Raw genomic sequence first — 25045 nt, forward strand, 5'->3', positions numbered from 1 at the left:
GTCCTGACAGACAGGCTGTTTATTTTCTGAAAATTAGATGAGCCTGAAGAGCACATGCCTGCCCTGATTCTGCTGCTGAGCGTGACCTTGTTTTTCTTTTCCTGGCCTCATTCAGGAGTGGGGATGAGTTCACCACCTCACCGAGAGGGACCTCGCCAGGACGACTGGTGGTGATTAGTGAGGTTCCCTTTGGTGCTTTGGGTGCCTTGAAAGGCTAGCCTGGGTGTTCCCATGCTGCCTTGCGCGCAATTTGATTCATGCTGCTAAGGCAGCCTGGAGACCATGGAGCAAATTTTCGCCTGAGATAGGGGACCAATCACAGAACAAGGGGGAAAGCAAGACGATGATGAGCTATGCACAGACTCATTTGATAGACATCCGTGGCACCCAATAAACGGATCTGGGCATTTTTTTCAAATACGAGAAAATTAACGCTTGGTTCCCAGACCACGTCTCATTGAGAAGTGGTGGCGCTAGCCAGGCTATTGAAAGGCGCTATATAGATGCAATTTGCTGTTGTTGTTGTTGTTGTTGTCATGGCTTCCTCTGGCCCAGATCTGGGCCAGTTTCATCTTGACACCAGAACCAAGCCGGGTCAGCTTCAGTGTTGGCTGCTATCTGAGTCCCTGTCCCACTACATGCTCTTTGCAAGGACAGAGAGACTCCCTTTACATTTGAACACACACACACACACACACACACACAAACACACACACACACACACACACACACACACACACACACACACACACACACACACACACACACACACACACTGTCAGTTCAATAAGAACCGTTCCAGGAAGGATCTCTATATCTGTCTTTAGATCTAAAAACAGATCTGAGGGAAATACTGCAGGATGGGGGTCAGGGCTCAGGTGAGACCTACATCAATCACACGCAGAATTGCCCCACTCTAAAGTCATCTCTCAAGGGTGACGTTTTAACACAATCTCGCTGTGTGTTTTTGGATTTCCTTCGACACTACAGAGAAATCTGCCAGCTCTGTGCTGCTGACTGCATTTCTGAAATAACACCGCCTAATGCGATGATTTCTGCAGCTCTGCGTCCATTTTGGCGACAAAGACTGAATGAGATTACAGATAAAAGTCTTGTAAGTGAATTACGCTGGCGCAGGGTCAGTGTCTAGGGACCAGTGAGTTTTCTAACAATTTGAGAGCAGAGAAATCTGTTATGAAGACATAAGAGATTCTCTCTTCTCCCCACACCCCCCTCTTGGTGAAGCAGACATGAAGAGCACGGCTGTTTGTGTGAAATCGGTCATGAGCTCGCCGCTTAGATGTGGTGCGTAGACAGCACAAATCATGTGACAGACTCGGGAAAACACAGTAAGCAGCAAAACTGCCCTTCATTTCAAAGACAGAAAGGTCTGTTAAGATGACGCACAGAACTTCATGTATGCCAGATTTGTTTTGCTGCATCACTATTGTGCGTCATTTGCTGATAAAAATATACAGTGAGTGAACAGAGAGGTGTTACAGCAAAGGCACAGTCCTCACCTCACTTCTTTTTGTTGAATTGAGCAAAGTTGAGCTGAGTTATGCTAGCACACACTTGCAGCCAATCAGCACTGCTCTTTCAGGAGAACTGAACGGCAGGGTGCATTTGATTGGCTGTAGAGTTTAAATATCAACAGTCTTTCGCCAAGATCAAAGAGTACACCTTTAAAGCAGCACTATACGAATTTTGGTCTATATTCTGTGAGCTAGCTAGGTACCTATAAGTCATAAAAAACACGTTCCAGAGCCTTTTTGACACTGCTGGCAACATGCTTATATGCTAGCTGCTGTGTTTTAGCGATATAGTCAGTAATGTTGTTCTTTCTTTTTTACGGTGTGTTGCTGCCCAGAACACAGAACTGCATAATGCATATCCTGGATGGCTGGTGGATGAGAATGACATGCGCGTTTGTCTACCCATCACATGACCAAACACACCATCAAAATGACTTTGGAGACGATAGTAAAACTAGTTGCCTGATAAAAGCATACCTTGAAAAGTCACAAATCATTGCACAGTGTTGCTTTAATTATGTGCTAAAATATTTCACTAATTTGATATCCGGGTACTGTAACGGCCCTGAGCGTCCAGTGTTCAGTGCTTTATCTACAGTCCTCTCCTACAGCCAGTCTGACCTCTGCATTCCTATCGGCCATATCTATTGGAGGCGATAATGACACTACCCGCTCTATGGTCACACAGAGAGGGGGGCTTATAGAAACCAGATCCTATGGAATCACAGAAATGCAAGTGGCGTTTCTTGAGTTCCTTTCCCACATGTTCAATTGTTAACGGAGGCCCCAGTGCCCCTTCCCCAGTAATCACCAATCTGCGGTCAGCAGAAGACAAACGGGCATTTCTATCTGGACCGTAACTGTGTTGAGTTTCACTGGATAACGTCTGGACTTCAGCTGGTGCTGCACATCACTCTCCACACACGACGTGTCGACTCCGCTTGGCTCAGCTCTCAAGCAGCATACGCCAGCTCTATATCTCATCTCATCACAAATACTATACTGCTGTACAGGGACATAAATAACTAAATCACAGTTTTGCTGTTTGACCAAATCCAAACTGACATGTGCAATTACAATCCCTGACAGTAAGTTTGTAAGAGCAACAATGCAAATAGCATTTGCAAAGCAGCACTTTTCAAATCTGTTTACATCAGTGTGCTACAGAATGGGCCCTAAGCTGACTTGCTGTTTCCTGCACATTAGATGATGCACTACTCTGCCATGAAGCACAGCAGAGCCAAAATAGCATCCCCTGTTGTTGTGTCCCGCAGCCTCAACCAACCCTACAGGCAAACAAACCCTTCAAGCAAACGGTCAAATTATGGACTTCAGATGTATGGTTGGAAAAACTCCCTGGATCACAGATTTGAGCACTTGGCCATACAAGTTGAGATTCCTTCACATACAGAGCAAGATACATCAGTGTACTTAGGACCTCACAGTAGGCATTAATCAACTCATCAATGTAAACATATCATATCCCCACAAACCTCCATGTATTAACAGCAGTGAAAAGGGCATTGTATGTTTCAGGGGTGACTTAAAAAAATAACACACACATGGGTAAAGCAGGTCTGGCTGTTCTCAGGAAAGTGCAACAGGAGCCGTGTGCAGCGTGGCGGTGTACGGTCCCCTGGAGGCTACTTTCGCTGCCCGCTACCCCAGAACAAGAGCAGCATTGAGGCCCGGCCCCTGCTCCAGGACACCCTGGGCTTCTGCTCCTGCTTCCCCCTCTGCTGCTCCTCACTGCTGGGGCTGCTGAGGCTGCTGGGGCTGGGGTGGTGGCTGGAGCCGGGGAGAGGTGTGTGTGTGTGTGTGTGTGTGTGTGTGTGTGTGTGTGTGTGTGTGTGTGTCCGTGCGTGTGTGTGTGTGTTTGTGTGTGCTCAGCATGGCTCGTCCAGAAAACCAGACTGCACCCACGGAAACCTCAGTCACACAGAGGCTTCGAAAAGGAGTAAAAGAAAGAAAAAAACATAAGTGAGAGAGAGAGAGACAGAGAGAGACAGAGAAATACTGAGAGAGAGAGAGAGAGAAATACTGAGAGAGAGAGAGAGAGAAATACTGAGAGAGAGAGAGAGAGAGAGAGAGAGAAATACTGAGAGAGAGAGAGAGAAATACGGAGAGAGAAATACTGAGAGAGAGAGAGAGAAAGAGAGAGAAAGAGACAGAGAAATACTGAGAGAGAGAGAGAGAGAGACAGAGAAATACTGAGAGAGAGAGAGAAAGAGAGAGAGAAAGAGAGAGAGAAGAGAGTGAAGAGAGAGAGAGAGAGAGAGAGAGAGACAGAGAAATACTGAGAGAGAGAGAGAGAGAGAGAGAGAGACAGAGAAATACTGAGAGAGAGAGAGAGAAAGAGAGAGAGAAGAGAGTGAAGAGAGATATATAGAGAGAAGAGCTGTTCCAGACTAAATTCTAAAGATAAATGTTGACCTCCTCTGGGGCGGGAATCAAAGCTCGGCTCCACAAACTCTCGTGCCTCCTCAGGTTTGTTTGCGTAGCCGCTGCTGAAGGGGGTGGGGGATCAGACCCAGTCAGACACGCTCGTCTGTGCAGACGTGAGCACAACACACACTTCCTCTCCGAACAGACCTGCTGCTGCCAGCTATCAGGCAGTACAATCTGCCTCCTTACAGTTTTTTAGTGGGTTTATGGTTTACTGTGGTGTATGTGTGTGTGTGTGTGTGTGTGTGTGTGTGTACCTGCGTGCGTGTGTTGAAACCATGCCACAATCCTAATTCAGTTGAGAAACCATATTGGTTTAGGCTGCATGGCTGCACGCTACTAGAGAAAACATGACTTTCAGATCCTCAATCCATCATGTAAAGGGAAAACTGACCCCTCAGGTTGGGCTCAATCCCCACACATCCCTCAGGTCACAGCTAATAAACTTCTGTTTTAGTAAAGAGACTAAATGACTGAGGCCCTGCTGTGTTTGGTCAAATCCAGTTCTTCCTCAGCGTATCCACTAAAATATGTGGTCTAAAACCAACATTGATTGACTTAGGCTAATCAGTCAAGAAATAAAGGCTTGTTTGCATCCTTAAGTATCATTGACTTGGCTGGCTTGTCTGCATCCTAAAGTATCAAACAGCATAATGGACAGAAAGAGGCATCATTTATATACTGCTGGACGAATAGAATACATTACTAGTGGGATCAAGTAAACATGGGACACAGTGCATCCATATTAATGCAACTCTATGCTACATATCCAAAAGTACTCTGAGAGAGAAACAGCGTCCAGTCCAACGGGCAGTGAAGGCGTTGGGCTCCAGCGTTTATTTTAATCATAAGCACTATGTTTTATGGACTTACTTCCCTCCGACGGTCCAGCTTTTGGGTCATCGCCTGCATTCTCCCATCTTGTTTAGTTTCATAGTTATAGGTCATATCCACTCTTTGCACAGTAAAACAAACAGAGAATTGCTCTTCAAGGGAACATGGAGTTCCTTTTTAAGGAGATTTTTTTCTCGCTGAAATGGTGGGGTATTTTTAACTAAGTCCTGAAAATAAGAAACTTTGGAACCCAAAGTTCGGCCAGCGGAACTACACCATATCAGGGCTAAATCCACTGGGAAGTTGGCTACTTTACTTTCAGCAGAAGGAGCAGCGAAAGGCTGGACAGTGGAGAGGTTTTGCCTCCTATCACTTGAAAGACCATATCTGTCCTGCCAGACATGACAGAGCGCCCATAATCCTCAGTAACCCTCTGGTAGCTGTGAAAACCTGACCTTGTGTTGGACACGCATGGCAACAAGCCCAGTAGGACCCTCAGCCCCGATGGAGACAAAGCCACACACAGTTGGGGGGGGGGGGGGGGGGGGGGGGGGGGGGGTTAAGGCAGAGCAGAGTAAGAGATCTTCCTTGGGGAAGTGTGTGTGTGTGTGTGTGGTGGGGGGGGTCAGTAATAGGACAAGCTATAGAGGATGAGGATGTATTAGGACTGTGAGGGTGGGTTAGAGTGTGTGTGTGTGGGGGGGGGGGGGGGGGTAATTATGTTGAAATTTTAGTAACTAGAGCCTGAAGATGCTAACACCCCCCCCCCCCCCCCCCCCCCCCCCCCCCCCCACCCCCACCCAGAGGGAGTATGACGCCAGGTGTGTGCAGCTGCCTTGGGAAAATAACAATTAGGATGGGGTAGAGTGGGGGTGTGTATGGGTGGGGGGGCATGTAGAGGGATGTCTAGAATTAGCACTCTGATGATGGACATGCTTCACATGATGGGTCGGGTGCTACTGATGTCTCAGCTCAGTAGCACCCGACCCTCACAACAGCTGCTCTTCCAGAGTCCTAATTATTTTAGTTTTACATTCTCTCTCATTCCCCTTTTGGGCGCTTCCTTCTTCTGTTTTCCCTGCATGATCGTATGGTGTACTCAGATACAGGAAGGTCCTTGCAGACCTCCCTGCATGGTTGTATCCCTTACAATTTTTTTTTTTGTGACAGATTTGCAGCAAACTATTGGGTGGGAAACAGATGAGTTCACTAGAAAATATTGCCAGAAGTTTGCCAAAGTTGGCCGCTAGAGGCAAACTTCTGTCAACAATGAGAAGTTTGCCACTAGTGGCAAATGTGTTCACCAGTGATTTGCCATCACACTTAGTCAATAATGGCAAACTTCCAGTGAACTTCTGGTGACAAACCTAATTTGCATATGACATTGCTGCACATTTGCTGCAACATTGCCAAAAGTTAACTGCAACTGTTTGCCAGAAACCTAATTTGCATGTGAAAATATAACCTTGCTGCAAATTTGCGGCAACTGTTCGCCAGAAACCTGAAATTTCTACAAGAGACGGTGTACTGAGATTCAGAGAGGCCCCGTCGAACCTCCCTGAGGCCCTATGCCATTCCGCGCTTGCACTATTTCATGCGTGACAAACCAGTGGCGTAGCATTTGATACTCCTCTTATAGCGCAGCAACCCGTATAAACACCATCTATTACACGGCAAGGCTGTGGCAGCAGGGAGTGAACGCAGTAACGGTGACTCAGGCTTGGATGGCCCGCTGCTCGATAAATAATATTATCTGCAGCAAAGCAGCACCGGAGCCCAGGGACGCAGGGAAGGTAAAGGGTGGTGGGGGAGGCTGAACACAAACAAGTCATCTGACTGACTGGGTCCTCTGTGTGTGTGTGTGTGTGTGTGTGTGTGTGTGTGTGTGTGTGTGTGTGTGTGTGTGTGTGTGTGTGTGTGTGTGTGTGTGTGTGTGTGTGTGTGTGTGTGTGTGTCAGGGCAGCGCCACTCCTTTCCACTCTTATTGATTAGTGTTAAAGGATGGGAAGGCCTGGGCAGTTAAAACAGCCCATGGGACAACAGACGTTTGCCATCACGCCAGCTTCGACTGGTTCCCCATCACTCAGAGAGAAGTCTTACTCAGGATGTATGCTGTCTTTATGTCCGTTTATGTCTATGTTTATGTACACAAACAAACTGATTACGTCAAGTCAGTTTTTCCCACAACTGTACCACTGTACTTGTAATGGTAATAAATTCAGGCCCCTATAGATTTCAGTGAGAGGTGAGGCCAAAGTAGCTGCACATCCCTGGCCCTGACTTGCTTGGGCCACGCATGCTTCTCCTCCTATAACTACACTTGTGTTTGTATACACATGTGGGAAAACACAAACAAAATGGCCATTTGCATGTGGATCACGGTGTGGCTTCTGTAAAGAACACTTGTGGGAAAAAAACGGACCCACCCCCTAAACAGGCCTTTCAGAAGGGTTCTATGAAAGCCTTTAATTTTGGATAACAACATTTAACAGTCCATCTACGGTCTGACTAAACTGTTCTACATTACACCTCTTCTCCAAAAGCGCACACCAGTAAATCGCCCACATGCATGATCTATGTGTCATTGCCTGTTATGTGTTTGACAGGTTCATTTAAAACACACAGGTCTCCCACAACTGCCCTCCGAGAACAACGGTAAAAGTCACCAGCACGGAGGATTGATGGCAGCCTCATTTCAATGATAAAGCACATTTTTGGGAGGGGTGGTGGTTGCACACCATTAACGTGCAATTCTACACCCAGGGAACAGTACGAAAGCTCTGCTTGATTCTAAAGCGTTTCTCTGACAAAATAATCTTCAACATAAGCAGAGACAACATGTAGGAGCAAGTTTTAATCTCGTAGTTTCCATTATCTACGTCTGACACGCAACTCCTCTATGTGGCGCACCCCCATTCTCTGGCACATCATGACATCAGTGTTGGTATATCTTGTACTGGGGTCTGTGACTGGTGATCCATTTCTGTCACTACAAAGGCATGTGTGAGAGAGTTGGCACAACCTGTGGATGTCTCACTAAGGAACTTGGAACTTCTCCAGCCATAGAGACTTAGCTCATGGAGAGAGAGAGAGATGAAGAGAGGGGAAAAGGCAAAGGAAAGAGAGAGAGAGAGAGAGAGAGAGAGAATAAGAAGAAGAACAATGCCCAGCCAGAGTCACTGACTACAGGTTCACATAGGTTCGGAGGAAATGACACATACTCCATCAAAGGAGATGGGAATATGAGTGAAACAATTACAAATATCCTCTACAAGCACCTGACTAAATAACATAACGGAAAAAACGACACACACACACACACACACACACACACACACACACACACACACACACACACACCCACCCTCCCACACCCACGCACAATAATTCCATAATACAATGCTTCATGCGGCGAGGTTTTTATGTCAGGGTTAGACCTGTGGGTGTTCTTTCCACATACATTTCCAAACACATACTGTACATTCATTCCCCTCAGATTTGGTAAATGAGCACAGAAACCTAAACAAGGCGCTTAACCTACAGTTGTTTGAGGGGGACTGTCTCTATAGCTAGTTCATTGTACGTCGCTCTAGATGAGAGTGTCTGCTAAATGACAAATGAGCACAGAAATATGGACCCTTTCAACTAGGTAAACAAAAACAATGCTTGAACGTTCTATTTGGGCCCCAATCTACTTCCTCTGCATTAAGATAACATATGGAATGTTAAAAAGGAAGCCTTGTGGGGCCAACTATGATGCTGATAATGGAACTCTCTTGAAAGGGTCCATACAGTACATCTTCAAAGTAGCTAGCTTAGTGGTTGTGGTGGTGGTCCAGTGGTTATTATAGATATGGGTTTCCAAATAGAACACCTAAAGGTTGTGTGTTTTAAATCCCTGGCAGTACCACCACTGTGTCCCTGAGCAAAGCACTTAACCTAAAGTTCTTTAAGAGAGACTGTCTCTGTAGCCTGGCTCCGCCCTCCTACGTACTTCCGCTCAATTTTCATTTCCCTGCAAAAATCTGCAGGTCCAATCAGCAAACAGAGGGAGTGGCTAAGAACGATGACGTTGAGGTCGTGGGCTAGTTTGAGCCATACATACGTCACAACCAAACGTTAGCCAGTGGTTATGGCAGATCCAGAGTGGCTCTGGGCAGATCCAATAGTTTTAAACCTCAACAGAGTACTCGCCTTCAAGGAAGTTAACGCTTGGCAATGGAAAGTGGCCAGACATTATGAAATGTATGTCGCTTTAGATGACAGTCTCAGCTAAATGACAAATATTGTAAACAGGAAATGTATTACAATAAACAAAAAGAGTGAACTACACAGCACAATGGAAGATAAAGAGTCATCAGTCATTCCTAAAACAAAATCATTCCCTGTTTGGTTTTGAAAGGTCTATATTTAACTTAATAAAAGAGACAATGGTGTGAGACTAAACAGGAGCATGAAAATCACTTAAAAAAAAAAAAGATGAAAACAATCCCTAAAAGCCGAGATGTCTGCACTGAGCTGATACCATAAACACAGGAGTGCAGCTCAGGCCTTTTCCTGTCCCAGTTTCCCGCTGGTCTGGACAGCATCACCACCGTCACCACAGTCGTGTGTTATCCAGACAGGAACTGCCACATGTCCCGTCCAGACGCCTTTACAAGTGTCCAGTGGCCACCAGGAGATGTCCTTGTAGCTTACTAACAGAAGGTGAACAAAACTTCCTCACAAGGAAACAAGGTAACATCTGAGCAGGACAAAAGACCTTCCCACAACTTCCTCCTCCAAAAATCCTTTTATTATAGTTAGCCATGACCTGTCCTACTCTTGTTTTAGGTTGATCCCCGCAAACTTTAGAGGGAAGTTAAGGAGACATCTGTGTACAGAGTGATACTACTTGAATACAGCTATGTAAAGTCTAGAAAAAGGAAAATCATAGCAGTTAAACTGCTCTGCACCAAGATTCATGATAGTCAATGGAAAAAACGATGGCAAAATCGGAGTTTCCAAGAATCGGGCTATGAAGAATAAACTGTTTCGTTCTACCTGGACACAGAGCAGTAACAACAGCTTTTATTTCTTTAAACATTAATGCCACGACTTGCATCAACAGGATGATTGATTATTCACAAGTAGAGAACAACTCACAAAAAACAGACTTAGACTTTCTGCCCTATGCAGGATCCTATCTTAATGGACTTCCTGCAGAACATCTTCCAAGTAGTTCCTAGCCTTGACTTGGTATGTTTTTCCTTAATCTCAGTGATAAACTATGCATCTACAAAACAATGGCTTTAATTGTGTGTGAGCGGTTTGTAGGAGCAGCTACTGGGAACAGGCTGCAGGGGCGCATACAGCCATACTGCCATGCTAAAGCATGCAGTCTTTGTGTGAAAATGGCAGCCTTTGACCCCCAGCAGGGTAAGAGAGAGAGAGAGAAAGAGAGAGGAATACTTTCTCTGTGTTCCACAGATGGAATTTCATTTCTCTGTCATCTCTTTCTTCATGCCATGGGTGTGGTTGTTTTGTTGCAAAGAGTTTTCTTTTAGTTACAGATAACTTTGGGAGATAGCTTGGATAATGGGAAGGATTTACATAGACTGCTTGGTAACAAGAGTAGAAGATATGAGAACTACAAAATGGTTGATTATATATTAAATATTCTGCATTTTTTATTTACTTACTAATTGTAATGTTAAATATTTTAATTTTAATTTAATTGAATTTCATTAGTTTCCTGTGCAAGGTAACTGCTCTATCTTCGTTCTAGACCACAGTTGTCCTTGAGGTGCAAACTGGGGCCATCTTAACTGTTAGAAAACCTCCCTCCACAGCTGAGCCAACCCAGAACCCTGCCGCAAGAAGACTAGTGGAACACAAGTCTGTCTGCATGGGACTACTGTTGGTGACCAAGAAGAGATTGACAGAGAACCCCCATCTTCACACACTCTCCACACACCAATTATCTCTAGAGATTTCAAGACATTGTCCTCATTGCTGAAGTGGCCATGTGAGAATTAACTTGTCTCTCCTCCACATTGCCTGAAAGACTTAGACCACAGGTCAGAATTGTCTTAGCTTTGTCTTTTTAAATTTGGACATTTTTCACGTACAGTACATAGCTGACTTTTGTCCACAGCAGGGTGCCCTTAACCTGTTGAGGAGTACGGTCACAAATATGACGTTTTTTACTGACGTTTCGACGCACTGCATCTTCCTCAGAGTCCGTCGAAATGCAGTGCGTCAAAACGTTAGTCGATTGTGCATCACAATAAACAAGTTCAAAAGTTCTCTGAGTGCTCCGGTCATCCCTGAGTTAAGCCTCTTTGAAGTAGCCCAGCCAGTTTCTCTGACCCTTTGGTCCTAGACTGTGAGCACCGAAAAGGCTTGAGCGCAAGTGACACCCGTCTTACATGTGATTAGAACATTCGGGAACAGAGAGTTCTGCACTATAATGCGACAATTACCCTCAGAGATTTTTCCATAGATATATATCTATGGATTTTTCCCATAAACTGTATAAAGAACACTGAAACTATAGATCATTCACATAGAAATCTAGAAGGAGCCAGGAAAATAATTCACTCCTCCTCAACAGGTTCAGGCCCTAGGTGCCCATCAGGGCTGCGCTGATAAAGAGGCTGCCAAATGGGCTGATTGGGAGTGATTGAGGGGAAATCCCCTTGAGGCCTCACAGACGACAGGTCACGCAGGAAGTAAGATAAGGCTCGCCTTATTAGGGCTGAGGAGGGGGCCGGGCCACACAGGCCAAGACCTCTGAGGACCAGGAGTGGAGGGGAGCAGGGGAAGAAGAGAAGAATAAGGGAATAAAAAAGAGGAAAAGAGAAAGACGGGAACAATGAGAGAGAGGGAAAGAGCGAGGGGGGAAGAAGTGATGGGGAGATGAAATGATACAGGGGCAAAATAGAGAGAAAGTAAAGATGTAGAAGAGAGAGTGGAAGAGAGAGGAGAATGGGGGAGTAGGAGAGAGAGACAGAGAAAGATAGGAGACGAGAGAGAAAGAGGAAGAGCCATCCCCCCAAGGTCCCCGTTAAAACGCGAGTACAACAATGGTGGGGGGGGCTCCTTGGTGTGACGTTAAAGACGGACACCTAAAGACAAACAGAGGGAAGTCTGGTCTGCTGGTGCACTGCTTGAGCGACTCACGCAGAGGAAGGATACAGGGAGTGTAAAGTGTTTTTAGTGCATACCCCTCTCTTAAACATCACTGCAAAACATCCTAAAAATGCCTTTGAAAGATGGCAGAGGCCATGCCAGTGTCACTCCACCCTTCCTACATCAGTCTGGACATCCTTGAACAAGCTAGAAATTATCTGGAATGTGCTTCAGAGTCCCTCAGATGAAGCTGGAAGAATAAGGTTTTGACTGAGACAGCCAGAGCGTGTCTTTGCTCTGAGAGGTGAGCCTCAAGTGAGTGCAAGGCACAAATTGAGCACGTCAGGAAACGGATCATGGTTTTTAAGTGGCTAAAGTTGCAGCGCATGGATAGAGTCTGTCAGAAACAATCTAGCTTTATCATGGAGAAAAAAAAAACATTTTAAAAAAGGTGTATTCTTTAATTTTATTTAAAACTAAAGTGTTCACATCAAAAAGTTACTATTCACCTCACTGGCATAGGTTACTCATCGGACGCTGTGGGGACAGCACGCTTATTAACCTGGCAATTAATCGTGGGCGTGAATGAATATTTTCCCGTGGCGTGAGACTTACATGACCGGCTGCTTGTGACAGCAAGCAACACACACCATTGAAAACTGTACTAAAACTCCAATGTATGACAGGCTACATGTAAATCAAGCTCTCATTCGTTTTACGCTCATCAAACGCTTTGAAAGAGTATGGCTATACTGCATTCAAAGCACACTTTGGAAAGGTCCCGCCTCTATATACAATCACCATCATGCAGGCGTCACATGTTTTACAAAATGTAACAGCCTACGCTGCAAGACAACTGCTTCTGTCAGGTCAAAGCGATAAACTACCATTATCCAGGTGCAAGTCAAGACTGAAGTTCATCTCGCAACTCACACAAGCACGCTAAGCAAGTTTCTCGTTACTTACATTGACTGGCGAGGACGAGGATGTAAAGTCCTGCGAGAACAAAACCACTCAAAGCCATGCTGCGGGATCCTGTCCAGAAGGTGCCTGGTCCAAGCTGCTGCTGCAGAGACGAGAGGCGGACTGAGGGAGAGCCGAGGGAATGACTACAGCGGTGTGCTGTGTATTCTACACTGTAGCCTACTGGAGGAGGAGGAGGGACGGGCGCGCGGAGAGGATTCACTGTACAACTCAAGGCGGAGCCCTCGCTGGGGTTCAGATTTGTGGTAGCTTGGTGGTTTCTGGTTATTGTAATCCAGTTGTAATATGTAATATTTCCCTCAAATTGGCATAATTTTACCGAGAATGGCTGCAATAAGTCTGTCGGCTTAGTCTGAATGGCTAGTTTCTTTTGTTTGTAGCCTATGTCATGGTTTATTTCCCATATGTTTCCTTATTTGCATTTGCAAACCTGTGGGAATGTTTAAAAGCTGTTAAAATCAAAATGTTGACATGCTGAAGAATGAATCATTCATTCATCATTCATTAAAAGTCTGAATGGCTGAAATGATTGGATTTGTCAGTTCAAACTATGTTAATTGATTTTGATTTTAATAAATGCTGGGCAGGCTATATTGCATGATGTAATGACTATATATGGCAGACAAGTCGGCCTGTTGTACTGTCTCAAAAGTATTATTTGTTGAATCCCTTCCTCCACAGTAAATCTTTCCTCATGACACTCAAAACATCAGTCAGGTGACCACAGGCGTGGGTCATACGAGGGACGCTAGATGTCAGTTGGATTGTTGCACAAGTTCAATTTGTAAATCTCATCCTCAATTCCTTGAGACACTGCATATTGCAAAGCCAGCCAATCACCAAACATTGTGTTACACAGGCCTGTATTGCTATTCATTATGCACTGATTCCTCTTAATGGCTAATTCCTGTGTTCCTCTGGCTTAACTGGGAGCACACAAAGGTACCCACACTAAAAGTGGTGATACTCAAGGCAAGGCAAAGCAAGTTTATTTTTTATGGTGCTTTTCATATACGGGTCATTCTATGTGCTTTGCATAAACAAAAGCAAAGAATGATAGTAAATAAATCCATGACATGGCCACGGAGCCCCTAAAGGGAAACGTTTTTTCTATGTTTCTGGTCCAAATGCAAAAGTTTTTATTGAGCATAAGAAAGTTTTTGGTATGCACGCGAAAGTTTCTGGTGAGCAAGAGAAACTATCTAGTGCACGCCAGAAATTTACAAAAAATATTTGTTGGCAATGTCCTCTTCTGGTGAGTATGCAAAATTATCTTGTGGGTACCAGAAACTTGAAAGAAAAATCCCTTTAGGACATAAACCAAATAAACATGATTAACAATAGTAATAATTATATTTAGGGGTGTAACGGTACTCAAAAATCACGGTTAGGTGCATATACCTCGGTTTTGAAGTCACGGTTCGGTTCATTTTCGGTACAGTACTGTAAGTCTGTAGGTACTGCTAACCTAAAATTCACTGACAATATTGCTGATGGGCAACAGGAATACTACTTTGAAAAGGTGTCAAATGTTTTTTTGTCATCAATTGACTAAACTGACATGTGTTCCACCTCTTAATATGTTTGTGTGGGAACTATGGGAAATTTGGTTGGCCACCAAAAAAGCCTACTGTTGTTCATTATTGTTTAAGACTGTATTGAACTTAACGTCCTGTACCTAAACGGTTCACTATGAATATGTGTACGTTTACACCCATAGTTATATAACTGTTATTATATATATATAACATACATTATATACAGTATATTATAGTTATATACATAACAAAATAGAGATAAATGTAAATAATGTTATGTTAATGATTGTGTTGATTGCCCCCCTTATGAGGGGATATTGGGTCAGGTTGCAAATCTATACAGAAGCAACAAGCAGTGCCTAAATAAGACGGAGATGACTACACAGGCATGAGAGAACTGAGTGCATCCCAGAAACCTCTCCTCTCAACCCACATGGATCCTATCTGTATCGGATCAGCACCAGGTCAGCGCTGAACCAACTTTATGGTGAGCGGCTGATGGAGCAGGGTTCTGGTGTTACACACACATCCACTCAGCCACTTAGTCTAAGTGTCTGGAGGAGAAAAAGAGATGAGTCTGTGAGTTTGGATATGTTTTTGTGTGTGCATTTTGTTTGTCTGTGTGTGTGTGTGTGTGTGTGTGTGTAAGACCTCCAACAGAGTATACTGCTGTGTGGTACTTTTATCCAAAGTATCGGGGGGCAGTCGTGGCCTACTGGTTAGGGCTTTGGGCTTGTAACCGAAGGGTTGCCGACTCGATCCCCGACCAGTAGGAACGGCTGAAGTGCCCTTGAGCAAGGCACCTCTCACTGCTCCCAGAGCGCCGCTGTAGCAAGGCAGCTCACTGCTCCGGGTTAGTGTGTGCTTCAACTCACTGTGTGCTCTGTGTGTTCACTAATTCACGGATGGGATAAATGCAGAGACCAAATTTCTTGTATACGCCAGAATACTTGGCCTTGAAACCTGATTTACATTTACATTTACAAAGCGACTTACAAATGTTGGTTATTACAAGTCTCCCCAGAGCAACTCAGGGTTAAGTGCACAACAGCGGTATTGAACTCACAACCTTTCTGGTTACAATTCTTTAGCCATTACGCTAACACCGCCACCAAGAAACGTTTCATAACTTACCCTCATAGTCACATTTATACTTCCAAAATATTTTTGCAAGATTAATGAAGACATTTTGAATTTGGCTATTAAGAGTCTATATAGATTAATGAAGACATTTTGAATTTGGCTATTAAGAGTCTATATATGGAAAAACACAAATGTCTTCAGGTTTTCTGTTATTGTCATTAAACAACATCCATCATTAGTCACTTAACATTTTTGAGAAACACATGATGATGAATGTCTGAGACTGGGAGTAATATGTGACCGGGACTCAACTGTCCTGGCTCCACCATTCTCTCCCAAAGTGATGAGACTGTACGGATATGTCAAGAGAGTCCTGATGCACTTCATGGCTGCTGAGATAGATTGGATTTGGTTCTGTTACTTTATTACTCTAACAATTGCAGCAACTGGAAACAAGAAAGCATGGACCATACAGTACAATTACGATACGATATTCCGATTACAATACCGGGAAGCCGTGGCCTACTGGTTAGCACTTCGGAATTATAACCGGAGGGTTGCTGGTTCGAACCCCGACCAGTAGGAACGAATGAAGTGCCCTTGAGCAAGGCACCTAACCCCTCACTGCTCTCCGAGCGCCGCTTTTGATGCAGGCTGCTCACTGCACCGGGATTAGTGTGTGCTTCACCTCACTGTGTGCTGAGTGTGTTTCACTAATTCACTGATTGGGATAAATGCAGAGACCAAATTTCCCTCACGGGATCAAAAGAGTATATATACTATTATAATTGAACAGCAAACTAGTGACAAACTGGGGACTTACAGTAATCATGTATAACTAATACTGTATGTATCCTCATTTGTCATTGTTTGTGGAATTTCCACTGGAACGGCAAGACAAAAAAAAAAGCTTTATACTGCTTAGGAAACTGCAAAGGACAAACACAACTCTTTAACAGCCACTTGTAGTTGTATTCTGTTTAGACTGTTTGTTTCTATTGCACGGTATTGTTTTGCACAGTTGTTTGCACAGCTGTTTGTCCGCGTCTGTGGTTGTTATAAATAGATATGATAATACTTGATAAATACATTTGATATGACTGTAATTTTCCCACAAAGGGATTAGAGAGACATTTCAATCTGTTCTATCACAAGAAATGCACACAATCTCGGTACTTATCATCACTCAAGCAAGCAACTGAAAGTGATTGCCGTGGCTTGGCAAGCCTGGGAAACGGCTCTCTGTCATTATTCGGTCACGTCATTCCCTGTGTCTTTCACTGGCCTGTTCAGATGTTTTATTCAGGCATATGCCACTTCTTTCTCTTAGGCAGTTTTCTTAACCCGGCCCAGGTCATGGTAAGGTAAGATAGATAGATAGATAGATAGATAGATAGATAGATAGATACTTTATTGATCCTCAAGGGGAAATTCAAGATTCAGGTAAGCAAGACCAAGCACACTGATTCCTATTATTACTAGGGTCGGACATGTTCCAACTCCAAGAGATATCTTTACGTGTCTACACTTTTCACATAAATAAAACGAAAATAAATAAATACATACCAGTACGTTTATGGACCCTTTCAAGAGAGTTCCATTATCAGCATCATAGTTGGCCCCACAAGACTTCCGTTTTAACATTCCATATGTTATCTTAATGCAGAGGAAGTAGATTGGGGCCCAAATAGAACGTTCAAGCATTGTTTTTGTTGTTATTGTTGAAAGGGTCTATACATACATACATACATACACACATCAAATGTATTATTTTTCTAGGTGATACATGGTGGCCACTTGGATCTTTTCACATCCGCATTGTACATATCAACAGGACACTCAGCAGTATGGTGACAACAATGCAGCCCATTCGGGTCCTAGTTGAAGCGTAGTGGCCCTGACACTTGTCATCAAAGGATGACCTCTCATTGACCTCTCATTAAGAGGTGACTCTGTGGTGGTGGGAAGTGCTTGTATCTTCTCATGGATAGATGGGAGATATGCATAAAAGTGGTTTCAGGGGGAATAGGGTTCAAAGGTCAAAGCATGCACACATCTCAAAATGGGTAGGAGAAAACGGTTGAATTTTTGACATATTTATGATCTCTAAAGAGGAAGTGAAAATGATCCTGTGTTTGTCTTGCCTCAGAGGAAACTTGCGTCAAACTCGCGTCTAAGGATAAGGTCTAGAATAGATGATACACACAGACGGTCAGTTTTGGATGGAATGTTCCTGTGTAGCTGTCCTTAAGTTGACATCATTCCTCTCTGACCTCATCAGGACTTTCCATGTCCACAGGACACAGTATCTAAAGTGGGCACTTTCTGAAGGAAGAGAGGCAGACCCGGAGGGTGGCACAGAGGGATACAACAATTTAACACTGGCAATGTGGCTCAATTAGCTCTCTGGAAACGTTGCCATTGTCATCCAACTCATCAGTGAGACGTTGGTTTATGTTTGTTCGATTTTGTGATGAAATGCGTGTTAAGAGAAAATTCTAGTTTGACTTTTGGTGAAAATAATTTGGAAAAAGTAAAAACTGAAAAGTTACCATCCCCATAATCCCCAAAATAAAAAATAAAAATAAACAAGAGATAAGAAATTATTCATGCTCATGACATAAACGTTTCATTTTCTGTGAGCCACACACCTCGAGGCTGTGGGGTATCCAAAGCACAAGGGGTTTCAAGAACATTAAACCAAGCTTGAGAATCTGGACAGAAATAGACAAAAATACTTTCCCCTCATCTCTCATTCCCAGAGCTGCAGTGGACCCAGAAGACCCCAAAGAGAGAAAAGCTTTTATATCAACCCTCAGAGCAGAGGAGAGAGAGAGAGAGAGGAGATGGAGGGAGAGGGAGGGGTGTGGGGGGGAGAGAGAGGAGAGGGAGAGAAAGAGAGAGAGTCCACACATTGAAGCTATCTCACAGCCATAGTTTTTTACCCATAATTCTGCATAATTGAACACAAGTACCTGGTGTTTTCACTGACTAATTAGCCCCATTAGATCCAGTCAATGTGTTTCACATTCCATTACAGGGTCAGGATTCAGGAAGACCAATAGCAGCAACGAATGTGCAACGAATAATTAGCTTAAAATGCGTGTTGAAATCAGTATGTCAACATTAATCTTTACTCTCTAACCTATAATACTCCATTTATATGTATGGTCATATTTGTGCGTCTTCTTCAGAAGCTTTTAAGAGTCCTGTGGCTGTTTCCTGTTCCCTGCTGCTAGATGTGTCTCTGAGGTAATGCTCTTAAAGCAAAGAGAGAGAAAGAGTGACAGAAAAAGAACCAGAAAGAGAGAGGCGGAGATGGACAGATGCATCTATACTTGTCATCTATACTCGTGTTGTTCTGCTTAAGATACGGCATTTACAGTACATACAGTATTCAGTTAGAAAGCACACACCATTCCATTCTGAAATCAAGACATAGAACCTTACAACTGTTCTGTGCAGATCTCAAAGTCAAAGTCAAAGTCAAAGTCAGCTTTATTGTCAATTTCTTCACATGTTCCAGACATACAAAGAGATCGAAATTACGTTTCTCACTATCCCACGGTGAAGACAAGACATATTTTACCAATTTAAGTCCACAGACAAACATAACATTCAAGTAAACAAAAAAGTAAGTAAATAAGTAAATAAGAGGGCACATATAATAATGAAAAAAATAAGAGCAGCAAAATTTGGTTGAAATTGTGCATAGACAGTCAATAAAATACTAGTGCAAAGTCAGGCCAATAAAAGGCTTGGGTAGTTCTGTTTGACCTAAGTAAGAAAGAAAGTGGCATAGTGGTGCAAGTTATGTAAGAGCAGCAGAAGTGTTGTGTTTTCAGGACAACAACAACAAGTTGTAAAGTGTACAAGTGTGCAAGTGGAGTAGTGCAGGCGGCCATTGTGGGTCCAATGTCCAGGATGTTATGTAGCTGAGGGTGGAGGGGGGAGAGGAGGGAGAGAGCTCAGCATCCTTACAGCTTGGTGTATGAAGCTGTTGGTGAGTCTGGTAGTGCGGGAGCGCAGGCTTCTGTACCTCTTCCCAGAGGGCAGTAGATCAAACAGATTGTGAGCGGGGTGACTTGCATCACTCACAATTTTGGTCGCCTTGCGGGTGAGGTGGGTGGTGTAAATGTCCTTCAGGGAGGGGAGTGAAGCACCAATAATCCTTCCAGCTGTGTTCACTATGCGCTGCAGGGCTTTCCTGTTGTATTCAGTGCAGCTTCCGCCCCACACAGCGATACAGCTGGAGAGGATGCTCTCAATGGTGCCTCGGTAGAATGTGGTCATGATGGCTGGTGGAGCACTTGCTCGCCTGAGTTTCCGCAGGAAGTACAGGCGGCGCTGAGCTCTCTTAGCCAGTGATGCAGTGTTGGTGGTCCAGGAGAGGTCTTCACTGATGTGCACCCCCAGGAATTTGGTGCTGCTCGCTCTCTCCACCACAGCACCGTCGATGGTCAGTGGCAGGTGTTGGGTGTGACCTCTCCGGAAGTCAACAACAATCTCTTTGGTCTCATGACCATTCGCTCAAATCACATCACATGACATCACCATTCACGCAATTGTCACATTGTAAAATGCAGAATTGAACTGCACTACAGATGCTACCAAAGACAGCAAGGCCAGTAAGGCTTGCATTTCGGTCCCCATGTTGCATTCACACACTGTGTGTGTGTGTGTGTGTGTGTGTGTGTGTGTGCGCGCGCAGCTTGCATTTTGGTGTCCATGTTGCCGTGACTTCTGGCAGGCTTGTAGTGGAAGTCGAAGTGAGTCACGGAGTCAATAACCATCAGACTGACCATGTCCAATCAGGAACATGGGTTTCCATATCATCGGTTTCAGATGTTTGCAGATTCGCTGTCCACATTAAAGTTCAAAGCCAGAAAAGTTTTCAAAATATGGGGCCGACAACGTTTCCAAATAGTTCCATTTTAGGAGCTTGAAAACAGTGTAGATGAGAGGCGAAAATGTGTTTCAAAGGCTTTGAATGAAAATGGAAAAGCATGGATGTAGCCTAACAAATAAGCCCGTGCTAGTGGTGCTCCACCCCAGCTTTGGCATCAGGTCTGCTTCTCAGACCTCCTCTGCATCTCCTGGCTCTTTTGTATCTCTCTTTCTCTCTTACTCTAGAATTCTCTATCACTTTTATACTTTTTTATCTTATTTACTACCTTTCGGTCTTCCTTTCTTTCAAATTGTGTTGTACATGTACAATAGCAATATTATTAATAATATATTCTATTCTATTCTATTGATCTGTTTGGTCTTATATGGTCTTTTTCAGCTGGTTATATTTAACCAATGAACTCATTTAACTTATGGACTTTTGTTGTTTTGTTGTTGTTTGTTTTGTTTGTCTTAATTTCTGTGTGAAAAGCGCTTTGGGTTGCACGTTGTGCTTGAAAAATGTGCTATACAAATAAACACTTACTTACTTTACACTATCTTTATCTATAATGCGTCTTTCTTTCTGACATCAGACATAAAACAGACATACTTTCCCCTTAATTCTCTTTCTTTCTTTCTTTCTCTCATGTTTTTATCTATTGTAACTTTCTGTATCTCTCTTTGTTTCCTCTCTGTCCCTCTCTAGCCACACACCACTTATAATGACAAAAGAGCCAAACAACCCAAGTGGCAAAGTGATGGACTCCCAGTTGTAAACTCTGACTTATTTTTAGAGGCAGTTGACATCTTAATTACAGATACGCTTGGTTCAGCAGAAGCTGTGAGGTAGGAAACATGACGCACAACTTCCTCCGAGTTCATCTGCAGAACCGTAGCTGACCCTGTGTGTCCAGTCGGTCACTCCACGGTGGATATAGTAAAAAACAGGTCCTGATTTATGATGGCTCTTCCCCGTAAACACACTTCAGTGGCCGACAGGACACCGAGTGTGGTGCAGTAGCCAAACCACCACCATCCCTTCTAAAGACTTTGCACAACCTTGACGAATGTCTCACACCCGTACATGTTTACCACTCGTGCCACTGGAGCAGTGGGGGGAAAAGACCCCTGGGCTCGCTGGGAGCTGGAAGGACACTCTGAAGGAAGGAAAGAGGAAAAGAAGTCATTCTTTCCACGCTGGACCAAAAGCGCACATTGTGTGGGCCGCGTCTGCTGGAATGAGAGGGGGGTATTGTCCAGCAGACATCATGGCGGTGGCAGTGGGGGCTCGAGAGACTCGGGGGGGGGGATTATTTGGGCATTTTATTTACACAAAGAAAGGGGTAAGGACGCTGACATTTAAGACCACGTCTGAAATGGGAATTTGAATGAGTGCATTTACATTTACAACTTTCCTTGGAATTTTTCTCCTACATGCATATTGTAGGCCTACTTATATACCATATTATACTGTGGTATAAAAAAAATGTAGGTCCATATCTGTAAAACACTTAGAAGCATAGGAGATGGATAAAAGACAACATTTAATCTTTCTAAATCAGATTTTCAGATTCAGATCGCAGATTCACATCCTTTTCTAAAGTCTCAAGTTCTTTTGCATGCATCTATCACTCTTCATGTTCTCCTCAATAATGACAGTATTGTTTGTTGATCGCTAGTCTTACAGCGAACTCTGTGTGTATGTGTGTGTGTGCTCATACCCTGCAAATATATCAAGAACGATCCGTTTCACCAAATTGTTACATTTTTGTCAACTTCTTTTATGTGGCTACTCACTTTCTACCCCCAACAATGTCCTTGCCAAAACCTCAAAACCTGGATGAGAGAGGACTGTCCAGATTTAACATTTGATCTACAGATTATTTCTGCCATATATGACATGTAACGCTTTATCCTTCATGTACTCCTGATAGAATCATACCACTGGCACTGCTCTTAGCAAGTTCCCGCTGAGTACTCTGTGTCCGGGTGGCTGGGATGTCACTGGGAAGGGACATTTTCACAGACCACGACTACCAGCCCAGGGGACTTCAGCATTCAGCAGAGCCATTTTTCTTTCCCTCTCTCTTGCTCTCTCTCTCTCTCTCTGTTCTTCAATCTCTCTCGGCTCCCAGATGCTGGGGCTGGCTGGAGCTTGTGGGTTGTACTGGTATGCGAGGTCGTCGCCTGACTGCATACGGCTGCTCCCCCCTTGTTTGGAGTTTGTGTTTTTCCCATAGAAGCTTCCGTACGGCTACAGCTCTCGAGCTACACCCCCCTCCGACACCCCTGCCGCTCCCCATCACCCTGTCAGTCATTGGGCTGATTATTATTAGCCCTCTCTCCTATGGCTACGCTGGCAAAGGCCCAAAGAAAACACAGTTGTCAGCTGGAGAGGCCAACATCAGCCAAAGCATCCTACTCAACATGTAAATGGCCTTACACAAATACACACAGAAGTCCAGCTCGCTTACGGCTGGTCGAAACAGGTAAAAACTGACGAGGAATCTATTCAAGGTGTCTTGCAGTGATTTTGAAACACACGTGCTTATAATTCAAATTAATACATTTTGTTAATGTAATTAATTTATATTTAACTTTTAAATCCCTGTGTGACAGCCTGACTCTGTGCTACTGTGGCTGTGCGATGCGCTCCTTCTGAGAGCCATGAAACACGCACCAGTCGACGGGCCGCATTCCTTCCATCCCTCCAGAGGGGCGAGAGGCGAGCAGCCGGGGCAGGACTGGAGAGGCTAGTGAGGACGGAGTGGCATGGACGTGACCCCGACGAGGGTGTGGCGAGTCAATAACAGGACGCCAGGCCTTCTGCATCGCCCTCCTAGAGCAGGGAAGGAGCCCCCCCGACAGCACCCCCCACCCCCCCCAACAGCTCTCCTCAAAGATGCTGCTTGTCATTTGTCATGTGTTTATTTGTTTTCCCACAGGGTGTCATGACTGCATGTTTCCACCGGTTTGGCTTTATAACGAGGTTATAGACCCTGGGGCAGGGCTGCTTGTGTTATCGCTGGATATTAGCCCGCAAACAGAGGGTCGTGCTCCGGGATGTCCCAAAGAATGATGGGTGTGAGTGCTGAGCCGGTGTTCACATGCTACTCTAATTAAACCAGCGTTTTCTCATGGTCCGACTGCTTTTGTCTGAAGGCATGGCTCCATGGTGGGGTTTCCTGTTGTCCAGAACTAGGCTGGGACTAGTCCTAAGATGCCTATAGATATCCTGAGACATGTGTAGATATCAGTATCTCTGGGGTCACAGGGTTTACAACAAGGTCAGTATAGATTAAAGAACTATACATATAGTGACGAAAAGGCTCTTTAACCATACAGTATTCAACAAAAAAGGAAATGAAAAAATGAGCTCTCTCCTTTGTCTATTCAATTTGACCTAGCTATAATTGACCTCAATTGGACATCCATATGATTTTGGCCATTTTCTGCCATTTATTTCTTAATTTGAACTCATGACAAATAGCCCTCCTCTTGTCTCAGCCCAAGTCTAATTTAAATTAAATCTAAGGTCCTAATTTCCTCATTTCACCTAATAGGTGAAATCTCAATGAAAGCTGAGCTTCTTGCGAGACAAACAAAAGACCTATGGCCCCACTCACTGTGGTCAGTACTGGACAGCGATAGCACACAGATTAAATTCCTACTAACAACACCTCACGAAAACAATTTGAATGTGGCAACATTTTACCTGGATAGTCCAAGTCTTTAAAGTTGTTGTTAATCATTTACTGAGCATGACCTTAATTGTAGTTGACAAAATGCAAAAGAATCTGAGCATCTCTGGATTGTCTACAGGGGACCATCCAAGTAAAGAGTGATCCAAAAGACCCTTTACAGTAATAAGTAGGTTAAGAGTTTCAATAATAAGTAGGTTAAGACTTTCAGACCCTATCCGATGCACCCATAATCACTTGCTTGTCCTCCTTACAAAATAGGCTTTATATTTATAGTTCTTATCAGATGCTTTTTGAGAGGTTTTTGATTAAAAGCTTTATGTTGATGCTAATACCAAAGCCATGGATTGCAAGCCATGAGATAATATTTGGAGGTAATGTAATGATCAGAGCCACCCATACATGTCCCCCTAAAATGGCAACAGAAATATTTGTTTCCCTCTCAAACATCAAAAGCAAAATCAACAATGGTATGGATGTTTTCTCACACATTTTCTGAGGATGAGAAACACAGAATTATGTTGAGGGCTGTCTCGAGTAAAATGTAATTGTGTTCATGAAGGATTTTTCCATGATCATATCCTTTTGCATCTAAAACAAACACGCTTTTAGAACAATGAACTCCCTTGTGTCAGACATGAATGTCATCCAGTGTGCAGAACATGCTTCAGCTACTGTCAAACTCAAGGCTCAGTAACTCAGCTTCTACAACTTCCAAATCCAGTTAAGGGCTCATCAACAAAGTACTGAAAGTGAACTTTCCCATTTCCAGATGTTCTGAGTCACAGTGAAATACACTTGTTCTGAAATAAATTGAAATCAGTGTAGTCTTTCTTCCCCTTCATCTTCATGTTAGATCAAAATAAAACATTTAATTTGCAAAATAGCTTTGAAACATCTGATTACTACAAATGTCCAGTAG

General features: G+C 43.9%; 2 protein-coding genes across 10 annotated transcripts in view; both read right to left on the minus strand.

Moving 5' to 3' along the window:
* Positions 1-13039, minus strand: part of mcamb (melanoma cell adhesion molecule b) — a 53613-nt gene extending 40574 nt beyond the window's left edge. For all 8 annotated transcript variants that reach the window (XM_042067762.1, XM_042067759.1, XM_042067765.1 and 5 more), the window contains exon 1: positions 12894-13039. In XM_042067762.1, coding sequence (XP_041923696.1) covers positions 12894-12951 — 58 coding nt within the window. In that variant the 5' untranslated portion in view covers positions 12952-13039. The remainder of the gene's footprint in view (positions 1-12893) is intronic.
* Positions 1-25045, minus strand: part of LOC121688279 — a 522978-nt gene that overhangs the window by 14918 nt on the left and 483015 nt on the right. The gene's annotated exons all lie outside the window — the stretch shown is intronic.

This window comes from Alosa sapidissima, chromosome 17 (assembly GCF_018492685.1).
Source record: "Alosa sapidissima isolate fAloSap1 chromosome 17, fAloSap1.pri, whole genome shotgun sequence".
Taxonomy (NCBI): domain Eukaryota; kingdom Metazoa; phylum Chordata; class Actinopteri; order Clupeiformes; family Clupeidae; genus Alosa; species Alosa sapidissima.